The following is a 20,365-nucleotide window of genomic DNA, read 5'->3' as shown; positions in this document are numbered from 1 at the left end:
GAGACGACTGAGGCACCATTGTTATGGAGGCCGGTCAATTTTTTTTCCATACCCAGTGTTAAAAAAAAAAAAATCCCCAAGGAAGAAAGAGAACAAACCATCCCCTTTACTCCTTTTCTCTCTCTCTTTCTCTGCCTTTGTGACCGATTTGGACAGACAATGTCTGCCTTTGATTGGAGAATGTTCTCCAGGGAATTGGAAGAATCCTCAGCCATTTCCGGACCATCAGGGCTTTGGAGAGGCCATGTGGGTCGCAATGTCGTAGGTCCCCTTTCCTTTTAATTCTGGCGACGACCCACTGGAAACGTAAACCCCCCCCCAATGAAACCAAAAGGGCGCGGTCTGCACTTCTGCATTTTGCTCCCGTTAGACGGCAGGACAGCGTTCCCCAAATTCTGGATTATAATTAGTAACGTTAGGAGTTGTTGAACTTTTTTCTGTCTAGACAAGCATGTAAAATGTATTGAGTACATTAGCTGCAACACGTAAATGGAACTTCTCTAAACAGAAGCAGTATATCTGAGTACTAATAATAGGAAGTTGACATCTTCCACTTAGTTTATTTTTGTCTTCTTCTTTTTTAAAGAACTTTGTATTATTTTTCTGGATTAGAATTTACACATATATCCCTTATACTGGGAGTGGGGAGGGGCAGGGGAACCTGTGGCACTCTAGATGTTGTTGAACTACAAATCCCATCATCCTTGACCTCTAGTCATCCTGCTCGGGCTGCTGGGGGTTGGAGTCCGACAACATCTGGAGGGAAAAACGTCCCCTCCTCTGCCTTATGAAAAGAAGGATTGTTTGATTAGTGCAGGTGTGTCAAACCTCTATCAGTCTGAGGGCCGCAGTTAATTTCAGAGAAGCGCTCGGGGGCTGCTTTCTGAGGGTGGGTGGAGCCAGAGGAAAAAAGGCGCAGGGCCAGAAAAAGCCAAAGTATCAGCATATTTTAGTTATCAGCTCCTGTTGTGCAAAACTTGAGAAACCACAGAACAATTGGAGAGGGGGTGGAGCCATAGGAATAGGGTGTGGCCATTTGGGGGAGGTAGACCCTTGGATTAAGCCACACCCCTGGAGCAGAGAATTCTGGGTCGGATGGACAAGGAGCCTGACCTGGTGTAAAGCAGCGTACGCCGATTGTAGGGAGGTAATCGCGCTGTTGGCTTAGCCATCCGGCGTAACGAAACGCCTGCAACCAGAAGCATGGATACGCCATTACAAAATGAGAATGGCACAGAACAGTCCTAGAGGGAACTCCAGAGAGAAGCGAACGCAACAGTGCCAGTTATTCAAACAGAATTCAGTCGCACGGGCAATTTTGCTGCTGTTTTTTTTTTTTTTTTTTGCCAAGGCCAAAGCAAAGGTCACCTGGATGGAGGTAGGGAACGGAGCTCAGCCCTGGAACAGCTACTTTACTTCATATAGACAGCCCCAGGTTCGAGACGCGACGTCTCTACTTCAAAGGATCGCTTGAGGCCGGTGGCTCTGGTGTCAGTCAGGTGGCGAATCCGCTCAGAACTCTAAAGGAGCTGTCCAACGTGTGGAAACTATACTTCTATTCATGCAGCCCAAAATAGCATTTGCTTTTTTTGCAGCCGCATTAAATTTAACTTTAATTTAAATTTAAGTTAAAATTAAGTGTTAAAATACTGAGTGAATAAAAAGGTCTTCAGCTGGCGACGAAAGGAGTACAGGGTAGGCGCCAGGCGGACCTCTCTGGGGAGCTCATTCCACAGCCGGGGTGCCACAGCAGAGAAGGCCCTCCTCCTAGTAGCCACCTGCCTCACTTCCTTTGGCAGGGGCTCGCGGAGAAGGGCCCCTGTAGATGATCTTAAGGTCCAGGCAGGTGCATATGGGAGGAGGCGTTCCTTCAAATAACCTGGCCCCAAACCGTTTAGGGCTTTAAATGTCAATACCAGCAGTTAAAAATAGTAAACGTTAAAAAGTATACAAAATTTTAAAAAAAACTCAAAAACATACATTTTTTTTTAAAAAAACCCATCAAAAACATAAAACAACAGTATAAAAAACAGTATCCAAAAGCAATCAATACTTTTGTAAGCCGCCGTGAGCACCTTTTTTGGCTGAATGGCGGCATAAAAATGCATAAATAAATAAATAAATAAAATAAAAATAAAAGGAGCTGTCTCATTGGGTTCAATACTTTGGACAGCTCCTTTATAATAATAACAATAATAATAATAATAATTTTATTTCTTACCCGCCTCTCCCTTTGGATCGAGGCGGGGAACAACATTAGAACAGGAATCAATACATCTTTAAAAATTTCTGATTGCCAGGAGCGGATCCACAGCCCCACTGACCTCGGAGTCACCAGCCTCCAGCTGCTGCTCCAAAGCGAGGCCTTGCCCTAATATGGACGCTTCGGGCGGGGAGATTTAAAGCGCTGTCTCTTTAAAAGCAGCTCCTGCGGTTGCCAGGCGGGGCCTGTTGCCAGGCAGAGGTGATTGGCGGAGGGGGGATTCCCCTCTCGGCTCTCGCACACACGCAGGGAGGGCTTTCCCCTTGGCTGACACGTGGGTTCCCCAAGGCGTGGCCCGGCTCTGCCCGGCCCGGCCAATGGGAGACCCGGGCGTCGGGCGGCCTGCCCATATATGGCAGCGCAGGGGGCGTGGCCTGGGAGTTGCGCCGGGGACCTTCGCAGCCGCTCGCTGTGGCCGCTTCAGAGTTCGGGCAGCTGCCGACGGAGCCGGTGGTCTTGGGGAAGGGGAGACACGCGAGCTCTCCCACCTTGCGCCATGACCTCCCGCAGGTAAGAGCCTCACCGGGTATTAAAACAGGCTCCCGGCAACATCTCCTGCTGGCTTAGACCCCCCTCTGCATGAAAAGCCTACGTAACCTATTGGTTTGGGCGATCCTGCTGAGCCTGTTGTGGTTATGTGGCTTTATCATGTTTGCAGCTAGACTGCTTCTGATTTGGGGGAGATTAAAAACGAATCTCCTCTCTAACCCAGCCTTCTGGACGGATTGGACTACAGTTCCCATCATCCACCAGCCCCCTTCCCTTCTCCCAGTCCAGACCAGTTGATGGGGAACACGGGCAGGAGGGTGCTGTTGCCCTCATGTCCTGCTGGTGGTTTTGCTGGGGAACATGGGCGGGGGGATGCTGTTGCCCTCGTGTCCTGCTGGTGGTTTTGCTGGGGAACATGGGCGGGGGGATGCTGTTGCACCCATGTCCTTCGATTAGATGGGCTCTTGGCCTGATCCAGGATAGCTGTTCTTACGTTCTAAGATCCAGTTCTGGTGGTTTTGCTGGGGAACATGGGTGGGGGGATGCTGTTGCACCCATGTTCTTCGATTAGATGGGCTCTTGGCCTGATCCAGGATAGCTGTTCTTACGTTCTAAGATCCAGTTCTGGTGGTTTTGCTGGGGAACATGGGCGGGGGGATGGTGTTGCACCCGTGTCCTTCGACTAGATGGGCTCTCGGCCTGATCCAGCACGGCTGTTCTTACGTTTTAAGATCCGGTTCTGTCAGGGCCGGAACCTCGACTGCTTGTTTCGAAAGCTTAGGGGAAGAAGCAGGCGTCTCTGAGGATGAGCGGAGCGCGGAACCTTTCTGAATGGCTGCAGTGCAATCGGGAAAGAGTGCCTCTGAGCATAGTGAGACGTATTTCCATCCCGCTGAGGAGCGATCCGTTTCCCCCACCACATCTGTGTAAAAGAATGCTAGGAGTTGCACTAGATTGGCAAACTGACCCCTCACCCTTCTCGTAAGCTGAGCGTGGAATTATCGCTCTATCGACGTTGATCAGTGGCCTATTTTTCATTCTTGATTGGATTTTAGCTGGGGTGTGTGTGGAAACAGAAGCAAAAGACTCTTTAAAAAAAAGAAGACAAAAATAATTTAAGTGGAAGATGTCAACTTCCTATTATTAGTACTCAGATACACTGCTTCTGTTCAGAGAAGCTCCATTGATGTGTTGTGGCTAATAGATGTTGTTGACAGACCTGTTCTCAGTACATTTAGCCTGCTTGTTTAGACAGAACGTCCTAGCATGGAAGTACAATACAATGCTGGGAATTGTAGGACATCTTTTCTGTCTAACCATGCCCAGGCGTGTGGCGAACTCTTCCTTTTCCCCTCGCCCTATAGCCTAGTGGTTATCTCTGCATCATGCGTTAGTGAAGTCATAAGCCGAATTGTTTTGGGTGCGGGGAAAAAGGAACACTGCTTCTCTTTCAACTGTATTAGGCAATTCTTGAGCTGTTGTACTCTGCGGTTTGCTTTTTAAATCCTTCATATTCTGCTGCTTTCATGTTCATTTGAGCTCCGACAGCACAATCCTAAATACGTCTACCCAGAAGTAAATCCCATTGAATTCAATGATGTTTACTCCCAGGGTTGTACACATTGGATTCCAGTCTAAGGCCGCAATCCTGTGCAAGTTTAGAAAGAAAGGAAAAAACATCATAAAGTTCACAGCATTCTGGCAGTCATAGGGCTTTCTTTCCTGTCTAGGATTGTATCCCTAACCTTTGAATTCCCCCTGCTGCTGCACTCAGCCGTCTTTCCTTACAGCTTATTTTCTCTCTCTGTGTTTGAGGGTGTTTCCCCCCCCTTCCTTCCTTCATTTCCTAGTCGTAAACTAGATAACTCTTTGCGGGTGTGAATCAGCCTGAAGCCTTCATTTCCTCTTCCCTTCCTCCAACTTAAAAATCTAACCCTGGCAGGGTTGGAACCTAGAAAGCGCCTCGACGTAGAATTGGCGGGTGCATCTGAGGATGTGCAGAGTGCTGAACGTTTTGGATTTCTGCAGTGCTGTGGGGAAAAGTGCCTCTGAAAGCAGGGATGTTTCCTTCCTGTCGAAGAATTATAACTTTCCCCACACGCATCCGGGTAAAAGGCAGCACGATTTTCGTCCTCTTCCTCCCTCGAGGGTCGGTCCGGCGGTCAGCTTTTTCCTCTCCCAAAATTTACCGTTGTTTGCTTTCAATTTGGCCGTGTTGATTGCGGCGAAAGGTGTTCATGGTTAAAGGACCCCAGGGCTGCTTTGTCGGGGAGCCATTTCTCCCAGCCAAATGTCGTCTGGTTGACCTTGCGTTCCTTATCCGAAAAGAGACTTTCCTGTCTTTAAAAATAAATAAATCCATCCTTCCGTTCCGAGTCCCACAGCTCTTCTCGTAGGACAGCCGTCTCTGGTCACTGAAGCATTTGGGAAAGGCCTGGATCAACCTGTGCTCAGCTTGGTAACAACTTTGTGTTAAAGCGCATTGTGGGTCTGCTGCATTTTTCTGGAAGTGTGGTGTAGTGGTTATTGCTGGACATTGAGCAAGGCGTTGGACTCGATGGCCTTGTAGGCCCCTTCCAACTCTGCTATTCTGATTCTAAGATCTGCATTCAAATCCCTTCGGTATCAGCAGCTAGCTTTTAACTCAGCCTTCGCCCGACCTGGTCTCCTCTAGATATTTTGGACTTCAATTCCCACCAGCCCCGGAAAATGGTCCAGCGTTCTAGGATTTGTCATCCGAAACATCTTGATGCTGGATTGGGGAAGGAAACCTACCTTGCAAGTTTGTCGTTCAGAGGCTGAAAGGATGTGTGTGTTTTTTGCGCATGTACCAGGGCTTTCTGGAGAAAGGTCAAGATAAAAATGTAATCAACAACGCGTACTTGCTGTGTCACTGCCCAGGAATTTCTTATTTGAATGATCTATCTTAAAATGTCCTGTCCTGTTTTTAGGTCAACCAGCTTTCAAGGTGTCTTCAGAATATTGTGTGTGTCCCCCCCCCCCAAGTGAGTGGTTAAAAATAGAATATAAACAAATGTCTTCTTTGATCTAAACTAGAGAACAACCGTAGTGGTACAACCTGGATATTCTCTCCGTCTTTGTTTTCTTTGGATTCGCTCTCTGTATGCCAAGCCCACCCACCCTGATTTACCTTTGGGATGATACATTTTTATTCATATGGTGTCCTTGGTGAATATGGTGGATAGGTCCCTGCCTTGAGGAGGTTGCAATCTAAAATTTGATGCTGGGTAAATTACAGAAAGGGAGATAGCAGCAAAGCCGGATATTGTTGTGTCAGTTAGCTTAGCTGAGTTACAGTTGGACGTAAGAACTTTCTTTCTTTCTTATAGACTGTCCAGTAACCAGCGTAAAGGGAAATGGAAACCACAAAAGATGAAACAGACAGTGATAAAAGTGGCACAAAATAAAACGAAGACAAAATAAAACCAGGGTAAAAAACTGTGCAGCACCAAAACCTCCCGGGTAAAAACTGTGCAGCCCCAAAACCTCCCGGGTAAAAACTGTGCAGCCCCAAAACCTCCCGGGTAAAAACTGTGCAGCCCCAAAACCTCCCGGGTAAAAACTGTGCAGCCCCAAAAAACCTCCTGGGTAAAAACTGTGCAGCCCCAAAAAACCTCCTGGGTAAAAACTGTGCAGCCCCAAAAAACCTCCCGGGTGAAAACTGTGCAGCCCCAAAAAACCTCCCGGGTAAAAACTGTGCAGCCCCAAAACCTCCCGGGTAAAAACTGTGCAGCCCCAAAAAACCTCCCGGGTAAAAACTGTGCAGCCCCAAAAAACCTCCCGGGTAAAAACTGTGCAGCCCCAAAAAACCTCCCGGGTGAAAACTGTGCAGCACCAAAAAACCTCCCGGGTGAAAACTGTGCAGCACCAAAAAATCTCCCGGGTAAAAACTGTGCAGCCCCAAAACCTCCCGGGTAAAAACTGTGCAGCACCAAAACCAAATTCAAAACAGAGCACAAAAATAGCAGCAGAATACAAGTGGGATTACCTAAGAGCGCTAAAAACCGTTCGTCAAATGTCTTGGAGAATAAAAAGTTCTTCACCCAGCTCATTCAAGACCCTAATGTAGTGCAGGAGCATTCTGCAGAAAGAGTGCCAGCACCGAAAAGGCCCTTTCTCTTCCAGCCGTCAGCTTTGCTTCATTTGGCTTGGGGTACCTGGAGGAGGTCCTGAGATGATGAATTTTGGATCTGGGTGGGCAGACAGGGGAGGACTGAAAGGTTAAAACCAGCACTTTGAATCGGGTGGACTAGACGGACCCTCGTTCTGATCCAGCAGGGTGCTTCTTATATTCTTACTTATTACATTTTTATACTGCCCCATAGCCAAAGTTCTCTGGGCATTTTACAAAGATTAAAACCATTAAAAACACAGTATGCAAAGTTAAAAACAAAAAACGAAAACAGCCCACGTGCACATAAAATAGACAGCTCACACAGAGACAACCTTGTATCTCTTAACAACAACTTTCAGCAATCAGCCACCAAGCAAGTCCGGGACCTGCTTAAAACTCATCACATGTTGCCATCCATATGCCTGAGAAAATAAGGAGGTCAGGCTCCAAAAACAGAACAAGGTTGATGTCAGGTGGGCCTCGTCAGGGAGATTTTTCCGTACTTGGCGGGGCCACCACCGAAAAGGCCCTCTGCCGTGCTGCTGCCTTCTGAGCCTCCCTCAGAGGAGGCACCCGGAACAGGGCCTTAGATGCTGAACGTAGTTCCCCTGGTTGGAGTCTGACCTGTGTGCAGGGCGCCGAGTTCCGGGAAGGCCACCTTGCCCTTAAAAGACCAGAAAAGAGCACATGACTGTTTCGTATTTACTAAAGGCCAGTGCCGTTTAGGATTTGTAGTCTCTGCTTCTTTCTCCTACCCCATCTGAGTTTAATTTGAGTCTGGGAGCAGCCCGCACCAACGGACTTTGCTTTGCCGTTCTCTCTACAGACATTGGTTAGGCCTCATCTAGAGTATTGCGTCCAGTTCTGGGCTCCACAATTCAAGAAAGACGCAGACAAGCTGGAGCGTGTCCAGAGGAGGGCAGCCAGGATGATCAGGTGTCTGGAAACAAAGCCCTATGAAGAGAGACTGAAACAAGTGGGCATGTTTAGCCTGGAGAAGAGAAGATGGAGGGGAGACATGAGAGCACTCTTCAAAGACTTGAAAGGTTGTCCCACAGAGGAGGGCCAGGATCTCTTCTCGATCCTCCCAGAGTGCAGGACACGGAATAACGGGCTCAAGTTAAAGGAAGCCAGATTCCAGCTGGACATCAGGAAAAACTTCCTGACTGTTAGAGCAGTGCGACAATGGAATCAGCTACCTAGGGAGGTTGTGGGCTCTCCCACACTAGAGCCATTCAAGAGGCAGCTGGACAACCCTCTGTCAGGGATGCTTTAGGGTGGATTCCTGCATTGAGCGGGGGGTTGGACTTGATGGCCTTGTAGGCCCCTTCCAACTCTGCTATTCTATGATTCTATGATTCTATGACTCTATGACTGTTTCAAATTTACTAAAGTTCAGTGCCATTTAGGATTTGTAGTCTCTGCTTTTTTCTCCTACCCCATCAGAGTTTAATTTGAGCCTGGGAGCAGCCTGCAGCAATGGACTTTGCTTTGCCGTTCTCTCTACAGACCTCTAGGCCCGTGCACCACTTCCTGTGTCTCGTCCCTCGATCAGGCAATACTTTCCTTTCTTTCTTTCCAATCCTAACTAGGTGAAACGCGCTCCGTCCTCTCGTGACTCACACCCTCCTGCGCTCAACCTGCGGCGAAAGCCTCGGCCGCCTCGGTCATTTCCTCTTGTTTTCTTTCTCTTTTTTTAAAGAGAGCTGACTGGATGGGAAAAAAGAAAAAAAGAGGGCTGACATGTATTTCCATAGCAGGTGAAGCAGCGAAGGGGCCGTGGAAAACGTTGGCGGTTCTTGTTTTCCGTCCTTTCCTTTTGAGAAGTTTCTTGCGGGGGGCGGGAAGCGGTTTTTTCTTCCGATGCGCTGCTGCGCTGAACCTGTCGGCCGAATGTTTCTTGCGAAGCTGAGAGTTGAGCGTGGCCGGGGCGGGGAATTTGGTGGGTTTCATTTGGGCCCGGGGCCACAGCGGAGAAGGCCCTGCTCCTAATAGCCACCTGCCTCACTTCCTTTAGCAGGGGCTCACAGAGAAGGGCCCCTGTAGATGATCTTAAGGTCCAGGCAGGTACATATGGGAGGAGGCGTTCCTTCAAGTTCATTGTCCCTGCTGAAAGGGGATCGGACGAATTCCCAATGAGGAAATATCAACGGTTAGATGGATTTCAAAGGGCGTTAGAATAGCTGGATAGAACCTCCAGGTTCAGAAGCAGTGTACCGCTGAATATCGGTTGTTGGGAAGGCGGTTCTACTTTTGCCGTCCTGCTTTTGAAAGCGTTGTGTCGGTTGCCATGGGGAATGGGATGTTGGAATAGCTGGACCGTCGTCTGATCCACCGGGGAGGGGGGGGTGTCTTTCGTTGCCCAACACCGCACGAGCCCAGCCTCACGCCTGGAATCTCAGATGCTCCGGACATCCCTGGCTTGATTTCAAGAGCTCCATCACCCCGGCTGCCTCGTTGGAGAGGTCAAGCTAAGAATAACATGCCTGCTCCCTTGCGCTGCAGCCTGCTGGCGGAGGGGAGAGGGGGAAGATTAAAAGCCTTTCGCCGCGATGAGACGGAGGCATCCGAGGCGCTGCAAACTTGCACTCCCAGGCGCTGGAGGGCTGTTACTAGATCCCTGGCTGCCCTGCGTGGTGTTCCTAGAAAGGACCCGTGATCGCACCCAGAGCATGGCTCAGCAATTTCCTCCTATTGTTTCAGGCCTGCTGGTTTGAGGTATGTGGGAAGGGCAGTTTTCCCCCTTAGCAGTAAGATGATGATGGTGTAATATAAAGCAGGATTGGGTAATAGCCTCGTGTGGCGCGGAGTGGTAAAGCAGCAGTTTCTGCAGCTGAAACTCTCCCCACGGCCTGAGTTCGATCCCAGCGGAAGCTGGTTTCAGGCAGCCGGCTCGGGTCGACTCAGCCTTCCATCCTCCCGAGGTCGATAAAATGAGTACCCAGTTAGCTGGGGGAAAGGTAATAACGACTGGGGAAGGCAACAGCAAACCACCCTGCCATAAGGCCTGCCAAGAAAACGTTAGGGAAAGCTGGCGTCCCTCCCAGAGTCAGTAATGACTCAGTGCTTGCACGAGAGGTTCCTTTCCTTTCCCTGGGTAATTTCAGGCCCTGGGACCCAATCCACCTCCCTGGGGTTCCCCAGACAGCCCCACCCCCTTTCCTTGGCCACACCCCCTTTCCTTGGCCACCCCCACTTATCGTGGAGGCAAAGGCAATCAATGGCTACTAGCCCTGATGGTTGTGTGCTACCTCCAGTATTTGAGGCACTAAGCCTATGTGCACCAGTTGCTGGGGAACATGGGTGGGAGGGTGCTGTTGCACCATGTCCTGCTTTGTGGGTCCCTGGCCACTGTGTGAACAGAGTGCTGGACTAGATGGACCCTTGGTCTGTCCAGCAGGGCTCTCCTATTCTTATCATTGGGTGATTTTCCAGCTTTTGTGCATTCCCCCCCCCCATTCTAAAAGGCTTAGTAACTAGCAGAAAGAGCTTTAAGCTAAAGCAAGCTTTATTATTATTATTATTATTATTATTATTTATTAATATTAATATATTTTTATTTTGTCCTTTTGGCTCTGCTCACCACCGGAATCCCCCCCCCCCCCGCCCCGAGAGCTGCACCGAAATTGAATCCAGCACTTGGGCTGTGAAAGAGATTCAACCCCCTTGTTATAACGCCTTTCCCCCCCGCCCCTGCACCTATTTTCCTGACATTTTTTGTTCGTAATAGGCTATACCAACAGTGGTCCTGGCCAATCAGCGATCTAGCCTATCAGCAACAGAGCAACGTTGCAACAGGTGGGACAGTGGACGGCACGGCGCTGCTGGGATGCGACAAAGGCCCACGTGTGCCAGCCCTTTCTGTCCCCGCCGTGGCCCTATAGCAGGGCTGGGGAACTTAAATTGGATAAGGGGGCGTATAGCCCTCACACCCAGCCCTCCGTGGGCCAGATTATGTCAGGGAGTGGAGCCATGCCCTCTTATGTTATCTGGCCCCCAGTTGAAGAGCTGGCTGGGGTTGGAAGCCCTTGCGTTGTTTGGGAAGGGGCCGTACGTCGGTGCTAAAAGAACTTGCTTTGACATTTTTCTCCTCTCATAAGAATAGAGCCCGGGTTTATCTCAGGAAGCTGATTGGATAAGATAAAGGGCAGCGCGGAGTTAAGCTACGGAATTCACTACCGCAAGATGTAGTGATGGCCATCAATTTGAATGGCTTTAAAAGGGGGTTGGATCAATTCCTGGAGGAGGCGGCTATCCATGGCTACCAGCCCTGATGGCTATGTGCTGCCTCCACTATACGGGGCAGTAAGCCTGTGTGCACCAGCTGCTGGGGAACATGGGTGGGGTGCTGCTGTTGCACCACATCCTGGTCGACAGCTGGTTGAATGGCCATTGTATGAACAGAGTGCTGGACTAGATGGACCCTTGGTCTGATCCACCAGGGCTCTTCTGATGTTCTGATGACCTCCTAGCTAAGGAAGGATCCACTCAACTTGGGAGTTGTACACCACTTCTTCTTGCATGATTGGCTCTGGCCATTTGGGGAAAGACCGCAACTTTTTACCCTAGAACCCCCGCTTAGTACGCAGAAAGTCCCAGGTTCAACCCGGACAGCTCCGACGAAAAAGGATCTGTTACCAGACTAGGTAGACAAATAGCCCAACCCGGCGTCAATCAATTTTTTCCATCTTCCTAATTAGCCCAGTTTTCTGGCTCCGACTGTGGACAGCCACGTGCTGTAATCCCAGGTTGAAAGATTCAAGCTACCGACTTGCGCATTCCTTCGCCGTGAGAAGCGCCTCCCCTCCGCCAGCGCGTATGCCAGTGAACTGGATCTTACTCATCCCTGACTGTTTGGCCCCAAAAAAGGGTGTGTTGGGGTGATTCAACCCGGGGCGTGCACGTCTCCGAAGTGTTACAAAATGGGATCAAAGGAGCGGGCGGAAGCAGAGGTGTGAGCCGGACGATTTCTCATGGCATTTCTGCCTTCCCTGTCTCCGGCGGGGAGGGAATGGGGGAAAGCAATGGAAACGTAACTTGCCCGGAGGAATATATGTTGAGTTTTGTTTTAAAGAATGCTTTTTGTTGGCTCTCCTCCGGCGTTGAGTGGGAAACCACCAAGTTGTCTTTGACTCGAGGCGTGGGCCTTGGCAGGTGCTATGCCAGAAATCCCAGTCGTTCGTGGGAACTCAAAACAAGATCAGCTCCTCTTCACGAGCGCTTTCATGTGAGGCAATTCCTAAGATGTGCCCATCGCGTAAGAAAAACCGCGGGCATAGAGGCGCCTGGTTTGGACGTCTCCTGGGCAAAAATCATGCAATTCTATTTAATTCGTTTAATAAAATCAAGGGTGTTTTTCCCCCCGCCTTTCAAGGTAATAAGGTGAAAATCTGGATTGATGTTGCCTTTCTTGGAGGCTCAGTAAGGGCAGCTGGCCAGGCAGAATAGTTCCATCGCAGCTTTTCGTTGTCCCTGTGCCTGCAACCTAACGCAGCACTGTGCATTCAGCCACCAGAATGTGCCGTTTGGGGTTTCATTTTTCATAGAATCATAGAACAGCAGAGTTGGAAGGGGCCTGCAAGGCCATCGAGTCCAACCCCCTGCTCAATGCAGGAATCCACCCTAAAGCATCCCTGACAGATGGTAGTCCAGCTGCCTCTTGAAGGCCTCTAGTGTGGGAGAGCCCACGACCTCCCTAGGTAACTGATTCCATTGTCGTACTGCTCTAACAGTCAGGAAGTGTTTCCTGATGTCCAGCCGGAATCTGGCTTCCTGTCACTTGAGCCCGTTATTCCGTGTCCTGCACTCTGGGAGGATCGAGAAGAGATCCTGGCCCTCCTCTGTGTGACAACCTTTTAAGTATTTGAAGAGTGCTCTCATGTCTCCCCTCATGCCTCGTCTTGCGCATGAGCTTTGGGCAGGAGCAGGCTATCTGAGCGTTGAGAGCAACCATGCCACAGCTACCGTAGGAAGGGGATTGAACTGATATCCTTCTCTAGGGGCTGGGTGGAAATGACTACTTAGAGTTTGGCTTGTTTACCTTTTGTGGTGGTAGTGGTGGTGGGGTGCAAGGGGGAGGGCTTAACCCATAATTGAATTTTATTTATTTATTTATTTGTAACATTTATAAACCGCCCCATAGCTAAAGCTCTCTGGGCGGTTTACAAAAGTTAAAAACAGTAAACATTTAAAAAGTATACAAAATTTAAACCATAAGAGCAATAGTATAAAAGCAACATCCATTTAAAAACAACAGTTCTGGGGTCCGTTAAAAGACAAACTTAGCGTTGTTAAATGCCTGGGAGAAGAGAAAAGTCTTGACCTGGCGCCTGAAAGATAACGGTCTTGGCGCCAGGCGAGCCTCATCGGGGAGATCATTCCACAGTTGGGGGGCCACCACCGAAAAGGCTCTCTCCTTTGTTGCCTTCCTCTGAGCTTCCCTCGGAGGAGGACCTTAAATGTTGAGCGCAGTGTACGGGTAGGTTCATGTCGGGAGAGGCGTTCCATCAGGTATTGCGGTCCCAAGCCATGTAGGGCTTTATAGGTTAAAGCCAGCACCTTGAATTGGGCTCGGAAATGTATAGGCAGCGAATGCAAGCGGGCCAGAATCGGTGTTATATGCTCAAACCTCCTTGTTCCAGCTATCAATCTGGCTGCTGCATTTTGCACAAACCGTCTTCAAAGGCTGCCCCACGTAGAGGGCATTGCAGCAATCTAATTTGGAGGTTACCAGAGTATGGACGACTGAAGCTAGGTTATCCCTGTCCAGATTGGGGCGTAGCTGGGCCACCAATTGGAGTTGGTAGAAAGCACTCCATGCCACCGAGGCTACCTGACGCTCAAGTGACAGAGATGGTTCTAGGAGGACCCCCAAGTTACGAATCTTGGCTCAAATGGAACTCTTTGCTCTTCCAAAGTTGTGGTTCGTGTCCAGGAAATGTGTCTGGGATGATTGTTTAATCAGGCGGTGAAGTTTGTTCGCTTCGTAGATTTCCTGCTTCGGGTCCAAAGGGAAGGTCAGAAATGCCGCTACTTAAAACAGAGCTGGATACAAGGAAATGCCGTTGCTTCCTGAATACCCAACCCCCCCGCGCACACACACACACACACACACACACTTGGTGCAAATAGCATTATGTTAGTCTTTGCACAGTATGTGTTTTGCTAGCCTGTAATTGTTGGGAGAAGCGGAACGACTCGATTCCTGCCTCTTTCCCTAAACCCAGGTCTCATTTATTTACAAGATAGGTATCCTCTGCCTTTCCCCCCAAAGATGGTCACCGTTAAAGCAATTTGGATATTAAAAACGACCGCTTTTTATCCCTTTCCGATGGGAGACCACGAGTTCTGTTGAAAGTATCGCGAACGATGTGTTGCGTGCTGAAAAAGAGCAGGCGGTACCGTCGATGTACTGAAGAAACTGAGATCATCGGGTGTTATAGCATCACTATCAGGGTATAGTGTGTCTTTAAGAATTACATAGGTCGCTGCACCCAAGGAGAATGCAATTGCCTATAGATCGTGGATGGGCGGGGAGGCGGGGACAGTTAGAGCCTGACAATGTAACAGGGCTGAAATCTTCTGTTCATAAACAGGTTGGATTCCCCAAGGAAAAACCTACAAATTGATTGTGTGATCTGCTGGGTATAGATTTCTTAAGGCTATGAAACGAGTTGGATCTGCGACAAAGTCTTGCAGGGTGGGGTGTTCCTGTTCAGGATTTCAGCCAGCCGTGCCCTTTCCAAAGGTACTCCATTCCTGTGTGTCCCTGCCAACTCTCAGGACTTGGTCTTCTGCGGCTACTGAACATGCTCAGTCCTCACAGAGTTGTTTTGGGGAGTTGAGAGGGGGGGCGATCCCTTTAGTTTGTTTTTCCTGAAGAATTTTATACTTTGGGGGGGGAAACCCAAGTTTCCCCAATATTGCAGAACTCTCCTTGTGTGAAAATGGTGCCGTTTTAATAATAAAGCTCCACGTTTGGTGCACAAATTTGCTATTTGTACATGAGACCGATATTTCAGTTTTTCCAGAACCTGAGTAACGCAGTTCCTACGACGTTGGGCCCTGCCATGCCCTGGGGCCCCGTGGCAATTGCCCAAGGATTCAGGTGTTGACCTGATCTTACAAAACCTCCCTGATCCACAGGTACTGTCATGGCTCCACCCTTCCATGGGTTCCTGCGGTGCGTCAGTATTGTTGGAATTAGAATTTGGCAACCCCGATGACCCTCGTAACTCGTGCCTTGCTTTCAGTGGGTAAAATCCAAGGCAAGTCCTACTCAAAGGAGACCCATTGGAATGAACGGGACGTAAGTTAGTCATGACTACCTTTGGTCCCATTCATTACTCTAAGCACGATTTCGTTGGATTTCACCCAGAATCTTTTTTCAACCTCCTGCCCTAATTCTGTGAACAGTCTCCAAGGAAAGGTCTCGAAAGTTTTGGAAGACGTCAGAAACAGCACAGGCCCTTTATTTTTAGTTAATAGGAAAGACGCTGCTGTTATCTATCAACCCTTTGCTGCCTTATCTGCTGCGTCTGAGCTTAGCTACAGTATATTTTCCTAGTGCCAATATCTTGTTCCTTGTTGTTAAGCAAAGTATGTTGAAGTTACTGGGGCTTGAACGGGCCGCCACGGCCCATCAGCTTCCCCCAAAATATCCCCTGCTCCCAGCACAGATGAAAATGGCTAGAACCACTTCGTTGATAGAGCTCAGTTTTTGCTGCCTGCAATTTTGAACCCTTCGGGATGGGGTGGAGCGAGCTGAGCTTTGGGGCCTCTGTATGAGTGCTTGTACTTCAAAATTTGGATGGTTTAACATGGGAGAAAAAAAGGAGGCTAAGGGGAGACCTGATAGAGGTGTACAAAATTATGCAGGGTGTGGAGAATGTGGGGAGGGAGACATTTTTTCTCCCTCTCCTGTAATACTCAAACTCAACAGAGGCCATTTCTACACCTGCCTTCCCCCTCCCCCCCCCCCGGGATCGTCCCGGAATCATCCCTGTGCATCCAAATGACACACAGGGGATCCCAGGAGCAGGCGGGGGCGATTCCTCCATTTTCCTGGGATAACCCTTAGGTGTAGAAAGGCCCAGAGACATCCCATGAAGTTGATTGGTGGGAGATTCAGGACGGATAAAAGGAAGGACTTCTTGACGCAATCCATAAACTGTGGAACTCACTAACGCAAGATGTCGTGATGGCCACCCATTTGGATGGCTTTAAAAGGGGGTTGGACAAATTCCTGGAGGAGGAGGCTACCAATAGCTGCATGTCCTGATGGCTAAGTTCTACCTCTAGGTTCAGAGGCAGTATAGCTAGCATAATCACCAACATTTATTTGTATGCCAGTATATATAATATCTCCCAAAGTACAAATAAACTAAAGTAGGCCAACTGAGCACTGTGTACTTCAGTTGCTGGGGAACATGGGTGGGAGGGTGCTGTTGCACTCATGTTGTGCTTGTGGGTCTCCCGTGGGCAGCTGGTTGGCCACCATAGAATAGCAGAGTTGGAAGGGGCCTACAAGGCCATCGAGTCCAACCCCCTGCTCAAGGCAGGAATCCACCCTAAAGCATCCCTGACAGAGGGTTGTCCAGCTGCCTCTTGAAGGCCTCCAGTGTGGGAGAGCCCACCACCTCTCCAGGTCACTGGTTCCATTGTTGTACTGCTCTAACAGAACGCTGGACTAGATGGACCCTTGGCCTGATCAAGCATCAGGGCTCCTCTTACGTTCTTTCGTTCTTACGATAGCGTTTGTTGGCCGGTGGCTTCTCCTGGGGTTCTTCCGTCACGTCTCCCCAGCACCTGCCTGGATGAAGAGTGAAAGGAAGGCGTTGGCAGCTGGAATTGGGCGAGAGAAAACTTGGTAATAGTCCAGGAGTTTAGAAGGTGTGTTGCGCTGGTTCGCTTGAACGCTGGGAGGCATTTAATCCTGGCCACGGCATCGCTCTATGTGCTTCACACCAAAAAGTCTGCTCTGAAATAAACCCGGGGTTGCTATATCCAGGGCCCAGGAAGCTAAATATAAAGGAAGTTTCTCCCAAACTCATCCGGCCACCTCTCTACAGCTTCTGTCTCCTTAGCAGCCTAGATAAACAGAGGCTAAACAACGAAAGGCAATTGGCATCTCACACAGAAGCACAACGCCGTGCTCCGAGAGAGAGAGAGAAAGAGAGAGAGAGAGAGAGAGAGAGAGAGAGAGGAGGCCCAATAATAATCTTAATAATAATAATAATAATTAATAGATTTATTTCTTACCCGCCTCTCCCTCTGGATCGAGGCGGGGTCCGACACAAATACAAAATACAATGGAATACATATAATTGATTGAAACACTTTCTGCCGAAATTTGCAGCCGTGGCGAAAAAATGGGATTTTCAGCAGCAAATCACTACAGAGGCTTAAAAGGGACACCCTTAGTTTGAAAGCGATCCGTAGGGCATGGCAGTTGGGCATCCCATGGGGGGGGTGTATCTGGAGGTGGAGGGGGTGAAGGTGACCCCCAAGGTGTCCACCCTTGATTTAGCTCAGCAGAGATAAGAGCTTTCTGGGAGAGAAAGGTGGTGGGGCAGATGGTCAGACCTGCAGGCCACACTTGGCTCACACGGGCCGGAGGCTCCCCCACGCCTGATATAGATGAACACAAAACGAGATGCTAGTAGCCCACGAAGCACACATGATACCTGGACGGTTTATTTATCGGTGTCAGTTTCAAACTGGGCCGAAACACCGTGTCCTCTGGCTTAAACTCACGCCTAAATGCTCACTTCGACCCACCAATCTGAGATGGATCAATTCCTGTATTTAAAAAGAATAATCGCTAACGTCAGAGACTCCAAAGTGTTGTCATTAGCCTGGCTCTTATTAGCCACGTTTGCCGTCACCGGCAAATAAATAGCGCAAAACCCTTATACCCGCCGGCAGGGGTTAGCGTGCAAAGTGTTTTCGTGGGATAATCCACAAAGCCGTCGCTTCTTCCCAAAACTAGACACCAGAAGGCTTGTACTTCTGAGTATTTTATGAGGAAAGAAGTTTATAAATAAAGCAGTAACCATACTTGGCAAAACAACCTTCCGGAGCGATTGGACAATCCTGAATTTTGGCAGCGGGACGCGCTCCGCAGAATGCAGCAGATGGATCTGCTTCGACCTCGATTTACATGACGTGTCCGGATCGCCCAGATGCCAGGCTGAGGGCCTGATGGCGCCCTCAAGTACCTGGCGATAGCGAACGTTTCTCTTTGAGTCCTGCAAGCTGCTGCATGTCGTCGTCCTCCTCCGTGTGCAGGGGCACGCTTCCCGAAGCGAGATAACGAATCTAAATATAGGACTTGCGTGTGTTTCCCTATTAAATTTTATGGTTCTAAAACTTTCTATTTTTTTTTTTTAAAAAAATACCCTGGCACATCTTCAAAGGAAGGAATGAGCTTTGCTGCAAGTTTATATTTGTTTTATGATGGTTTTAATTTTTGTGAACCGCCCAGAGAGCTTCGGCTATTGGGCGGTATAAAAATGTAATAAATAAATAAATAAAATATTTTTTTGCTTGGTTCTCATGCTTTAGCTACAGAACCCTGTTGCTGTTTTGGGATGGGCCGGTACCGTTCTTTAACCTGAAACCCAGGGAGAGATGTAGCGGAAACATGCGTGGTGGTTGGGGTGTGTGCGTGTGTGTGCGTTGCACGTACAGTGGTGGTTCCAGGTTCTGGAGGGTCCTTGGACCACGGTCACCAGCTGCACTTACTGCTCCTCCTCTTCCTCATCACGGCTCCCACTTGCTTGCTGGACCGGCAGAGAGCCAGGGAGCCGGGAGGCCGGGGGCGTCTCCTGCTCCTCGAGCTGGAGCGAGAGGCAGGTGGAACAAGCGGGTGGCCGTGGGGAGGAGGAGGAGCCACTCCAGGGGGCTCTCAGCAGGAGGGCCTGGGTGGGCCCTTGGCCCCTGCCCAACCATGCTTACCCTTGACACCAGCTCTGCCTAGTTCATTTGTCTGTTAATTGGTTCCTTTCCCTCTCCTTCTCCCTCTCCCTCCACCCCTCTCCCTCCTCTCTCCCTTCCCCCTCTCTCCACCTCGTCTCTCCCTCTCCATTTCCTCCCTCCCTCTCCCCCTCTCCCTCCTCTCTCCCTCTCTTTCCTCCCTAACCTTTCCCCTTCTCCTCTTCTCTCTTCCTCTCCCCCTCTCCCTCCTCTCTCCTTCTCTCTTTCCTCCCTCTCTCTCCCTCTCCCTCTCCCCCTTCCCCCTCCTCTCTCTCCTTCTCTCTTTCCTCCCTCTCCCTCCTCTCCCTCCCTCTCCCTCCTCTCTCCCTCTCTTTCCTCCCTAACCCTTCCCCTCTCTCCCCTTCTTCACCTTCCCTTTCCTCTCTCTCTCCTTCTCTCTTTCCTCCCTCCCTCTCCCCGTCTCCCTCCTCTCTCCCTCTCTTTCCTCCCTAACCCTTCCCCCTTCTCTTTCTCTCTCTCTCTCTCACACGCACACACACACACTGAGTTGGGGATATTTTTTTTTGCTTTTTTTGCATCCTGTAAGACGACCGCTGTCATATCTGAGCCTCAACTAGGAACCAAGTATGCTGTATGCAAAACACTTGGCTTTGCACCAGGCAAAGGCCTTCCGTCGCCAGCTCCCTGGGTTGATTTTGCGTCGTTCTGTCTCTCAGCATCACCTACCTTTATTGCGAAGATAAAATGGGTGGGTGGGGAATGCGTGCCTGACGCCTGGAGCTGCCCCGTACACGAGAGCAGCACGATGAGTTTGGATGTCTACGAAGGCAGTGCTGGGCCCAAAATTTCCATTACTCCATTTTCAGCAATTTGTGGTGGGTAGAGGGAAAAATGAAACCTTTGCTAGGGAATTTTCTCCATGCGGAGGTGCTGGTTGTGGTGGGACAGTGTCTCTACATACCTTTTTAAGTGTAGGAAGTTTGGAGGGCTCTTCTTTCTATTTTTTTTTAATTAAAAAACAACAACCCGGTACTTTTCTTCCTGAATGCCTATTGGAGAAGGCAAGGTCACATGGTCTCCAATAGGCATTCAGGAAGAAGTGCCATGCTCTTCCAAGTTTTTTAAAAAATAATTTAAAAATTATAGAAAGAACCCCCTAAACAACTGGCTACACTTTTAAAAAGTATGCGGAAATGCTGTCCCTCTCCCCAGGGAGAGAATTCTCCAGAATTCTCCCCCTCATGAAAGAAGCAGAAAAAAGAACGCCTCTTTCTCAGGGAGAGAAACAGTTTGTGGAAAATAGGGGCCAGGATTCGGCTGAGCGCTAACACGAAGCGAGTCTTGCTCGAAGATCGCCCAGGAAGTGTTGAAACCTCCTTCGAGTTTTGATTGTGTGATGCAGCTCTGATGTCACAAACGCGCTTGGTTCCAACTCCGCGGAGTTGGGCCAACGCCGGATGGAGCGCGTGGAGCGAAGCATTCAACCCTCGGATGGTCCTTGATTCCACCGGAGGCAAACAGAACCGATCCCGAGTGGAGAC

The 20,365-nt window shown here is 49.5% G+C and overlaps 1 protein-coding gene across 1 annotated transcript in view; it reads left to right on the top strand.

Annotated features, from left to right (window-relative positions):
* Positions 1–2,700: 2,700 nt before the first annotated feature.
* The window catches only part of LOC134411333 (tyrosine-protein phosphatase non-receptor type 11-like), a 65,518-nt gene continuing 47,853 nt past the window's right edge, over positions 2,701–20,365 (top strand). Inside the window, exon 1 of the mRNA XM_063145063.1 lies at positions 2,701–2,773. Within this exon, the coding sequence (XP_063001133.1) occupies positions 2,760–2,773 (14 nt within the window). The 5' untranslated portion in view covers positions 2,701–2,759. The remainder of the gene's footprint in view (positions 2,774–20,365) is intronic.

This window comes from Elgaria multicarinata, chromosome 20, assembly GCF_023053635.1.
Source record: "Elgaria multicarinata webbii isolate HBS135686 ecotype San Diego chromosome 20, rElgMul1.1.pri, whole genome shotgun sequence".
Lineage (NCBI taxonomy): Eukaryota > Metazoa > Chordata > Lepidosauria > Squamata > Anguidae > Elgaria > Elgaria multicarinata.
This window is presented reverse-complemented; position numbering and strand designations above follow the sequence as displayed.